General features: G+C 32.2%; 1 protein-coding gene across 1 annotated transcript; it reads right to left on the bottom strand.

Moving 5' to 3' along the window:
- Window positions 1-1,961: 1,961 nt before the first annotated feature.
- On the bottom strand, window positions 1,962-2,855 carry LOC119189874. Its single transcript, XM_037440562.1, has 2 exons — window positions 2,405-2,855; window positions 1,962-2,035 (listed from the first exon to the last, which is right to left on the bottom strand). The coding sequence occupies exons 1-2, from the start codon at window positions 2,822-2,824 to the stop codon at window positions 2,012-2,014; spliced, it is 444 nt and encodes a 147-aa protein (XP_037296459.1). The 5' UTR covers window positions 2,825-2,855; the 3' UTR covers window positions 1,962-2,011.
- Between the last annotated feature and the right edge of the window lie 1,243 nt (window positions 2,856-4,098).

Raw genomic sequence — 4,098 nt, 5'->3', positions numbered from 1 at the left:
TTAAAAAGGTATAAAAAATGTTAAGTAAACATGTGGATCGGACCCAGAACCTGCAGGTTTAGAGCCTTGCTATGTTACCGCATATTTGTTCCTTAGAGACCTATATTATAATAAAACGCAAAATGACAGGAACCTAAAATTAAAGGACATTTTTGATACATCTTTAAGGCCTACTAAGGACTTGGATCGCTTGACAAAATAAATGATTTCGATGTTGAATTCAGTTATAAAATGTGATGTTTAGTACTTCATTAAGATGCAGGTAGATATTACTATGCTAATTTATAATGAGGTTGCTATACAGGGTATACATATTGTTTCGATCGGCCATCGGCATGATATACGTTTGGAATCTCTCAATTCCGCCCTGGCTTTCAACGTCAAACGGTGTGCGGCACGTCTAACTTCAAAACATGATCCTCTGCCATGCCAGCATTAGAAACTTGTTGCTAACTTATCAGCTATTTCATGTAACGCTATTTTACCACGAAGTACATAGATTAATCAAACTAATAGCACTAGTCTAATTTAATATGGATACGTGGTGATTATTGATTGAAATGCGTATGAATTCTCACTATAATAATTTAGCATTTTAGAACGGTAATGTAGTATTCATTTTGTTACAAAAAAATTATTTTGGTCGGCATTTAAAACCTAATCATTAATATATCTTTATGTAAAACATTTACACATTTTTTAATTATCAATCTTAAAAAGTCGCAAATAATAAGTACATACTTAAATTAAGAGCACAACCACATAATGACAGACATTATTTTAATAAAATATAATTTATTTCTAAAAACAGTAGGCAATAAATATGTTATTAAACTAGAAGTGCTTTTGTATTTTAATAAGAAGTTTCAAACAGAGATGAGTTGTCGTAGTTGTTATAACTTCAGCCTTTTGCTACTAAATAGTTCTTTCTCAAAGGAAGTTATTAAACAAGTTCAGATAGAGACTTACTGTGAGGACGATGTTTTCTTGTACCTTAGTTACAAAAGATTACATTAGATTGTCGTTACTAAAACTAATTAATCTTATTAGAAGAGATTCAATAAGCTTCTTGATTGTGACAATTATAATATCTACATATAATTAAAATTAGACAATTTTGCGGACTTTATCGCGGTTTTTTATTTTTTAGTTTTCTCCCGACGTTTCGAAGACTTTGCAGCCGTGAGACAACTAACATATAAAAAACCGCGATAAAATCCCAAAAATTGTCTAATTTTAATGTCTAACATTCGCGTAAACATAAGAAATCATTATCTACATATAACATTCATATAACTTGGATGTATTTCCATTCATCAAATTATCTACAATATGTTTCAAACCCTATAATATTTTCTAATTATTGAGGAAGATAAATATTTAATTTAAGTTATATTTCAATTTATTTTTGCTTATTACTGCCGAAGACAGACGAGCTAACGGTCCTCCTGTTGGTAAGTGGTAACCGTTGCCCATGAGCGTCGGCAGTGCCCGAAGCCAAGCCGCTGCCTACCGTGAAAAACTTTAAATATATAAAAATTACAATGATCATCTAATTGATCGCAAATGCAAATCAGAAATACAAATAAAGTAAAAAAATATTATATTATCAAATATTGATTACAAAGATTGTAACATCGCCGTATCCGTATATTCTCAAAGTGGTAAATAATTTCCGTGACGCAAGCTCTCTCTCAAAACAAGAAGAACATTACACTGGAGCGGAATCTTGAGATCTGAAACAGAATAATGCATCTTTGGTACAAATGAACACTCTACTCTCTCAAAAAGTTGTTAAGAAACTATATTGTTACATTTTAAGTTCATTATATAGTTTCTACGCGCTGCTTAGTTCACTCGTTTATATTATTTATGTCTGAATATTTTACGTCAGTATCAATTATTAATACAATGGAATATTTTATTTACACTTCGAGTGATAATACAAGTTTTGTTATTACCTCATAACCCTTCCAAGGTAATTGAGTCTGTATCTTCTTTTGTAAGATTATCAAGTTGTATGTCCGCCACGCTTCTGTAATTAAAGAAACCCAAATAAAAAATATTGAAATAATATATATTAATTCCAATAGTATGCAAATATGATAGTATCAATTTAAATACATAAGGATAAGTTAAATAATATCGCGCATACTAAAATTACCATAAATATGCAGTAATGTAAAACCACATTTTAATATTTTATTCAAGCATTTACGTTAAACTTTGTAAGAATTTTGAACCCAGCTTTTTAGGCAGTATTACATCCCATGGGCATTATATTCGCTAATATGTTGTAAAAATTAATCATAGTGGTAAAAAGTCTGATTGTTAATAGTTTTAAGAATATAAAAGGTAAATTAATCCTTTTTTTAATGACACATACGTCTAATGGGATATTCACCTGAGATTTTTGAAGTTTGATACACTCTGAACACAACCACTCCCCTTCTGGAGGTGTTTGTATTCCAACACATTCAAAATGATACCACTGGTATACGCAATGCGGCCCGTCACATCCAATCATCTGGGCATCTGCAATATATTTGCCGCAGAAGCAGTAATCGGACTCCCTCTCAGAATAATACTGCGAATCATCCGATTCATTGCCCCCATCTTCGTTTTTTATTGGCAGGACATGACATATGTGAATGGCGAATCCCCAGCGTTTCAAACCGCACATTTTACACCAAAAACTCTCGGTCCCGTGACGCCAATATAGATGTTCCAGCAATTGTTTGTAGTCGCCGTACGGCATAGTGCATCCGTGGCACGTTAAGGCGACAGACGTGGATTTTACAGGGGAACTTTTTGAAGTTTTCATGTCGTTCAAACTCTAACTTTATTTATGTATAAAGTTTGTTAGATAGTTAAACCAATAAGAAAGTTGGGGGTTAATATAAATACAATAATATGCACGATCGTTTCAATTTATTGATAATATTTCGTTATAAGAATATCTGATGAGATGTAAACAGAGCGAAAGTTTGAAATAGATAGAGTTATATATGATAAACTCTTTCAATTTATATTCCCTCGGTGAAAAATAATAAGTACATGTACGTAATTAACTAATTAATAAGTATTTATTATTAAACACCTAAATAACAATAAAAATTGTTCGAACAACAGGGTGTCACACCACTATTTTAACGGTAAGTGCAATTCTTTGAATAATGATTAATTGTTTATGCATAATGAGCTTATTTTCTAAGAAACGTAATTTGCCGTAAATAGCTCTTCATTAAGTAATTACGTCTTAAGTCTAAACTATCAAAAACAAATAGCTTATAATTAAATGCTATTTCATTCGAGCACATTTTACGGTTGACATTTTTTCCACAAGAATTCTTACAAAGGATTTCCAATATTTCCTTCATTTTTCATCCAGCATCGAGGCTCTGAAACTTATCCTAAAGTTCACTAACCCGATGGAGTACCTACCGGCAAGATCTTTCCACTAAGTAGAGAGTCTCAATTGAAATAGCTGTTCTGAATAGAGCGGCTCCAGTTATCTTTTTAAATAGACGCGTCACAAAGAATCGAACATAAAAGTTACGTACCTTCAGGGCACATTTCTTATATAAAGATTGAACTTTATTTAGTTCAATCGAGTGAATTCCTTCGCAATGTCATTTGTTGGCATTATCTATTCTTTCGTTGAATTTTATACGAATAGGTAAATTTTGATTGAAACAGCTTTGTATTGTTCGATTTAGTGTAGATTACGTTGTTATTATAGCACGTGTGTTATAGCTTGAATTACGGCATGATGACTAGTGCAACTAACAGACGTATTAGATATCTTAGCTCTGAGGCTGAAGCCTCATTTGTACACGTGGGAATGAGGTGAATGCGTTAAAGCCTCTTGAAGCGTACTCTAACTAAAGGATATATGCAATGTAACTAGTTCCTAACAGTAACCTGCCAGGGCAGCTGAAGCTCCATCTCGGTATAACTACATACCATTTAAAGAGATAACATATTCAATTGTGTATGCTGATTTGGTCTACTAACAGTCAAACATTCACTCTATAGATACCCAGATAAATTTTAATACCCAGGTTATAAATGATCAGTACATTGTTCAACAATTCT

Source organism: Manduca sexta, chromosome 20, assembly GCF_014839805.1.
Source record: "Manduca sexta isolate Smith_Timp_Sample1 chromosome 20, JHU_Msex_v1.0, whole genome shotgun sequence".
Classification (NCBI taxonomy): Eukaryota; Metazoa; Arthropoda; class Insecta; order Lepidoptera; family Sphingidae; genus Manduca; species Manduca sexta.
This window is presented reverse-complemented; position numbering and strand designations above follow the sequence as displayed.

Bases quoted from the DNA above. Each gene is read 5' to 3' on its own strand.
- LOC119189874 (XM_037440562.1), bottom strand. From the start codon at position 2,824: ATGAAAACTTCAAAAAGTTCCCCTGTAAAATCCACGTCTGTCGCCTTA. The intron at 2,036-2,404 runs GTGAATATCCCA...CTTTAATTACAG, and splicing joins TCAAACTTCAAAAATCTCAG to AAGCGTGGCGGACATACAAC.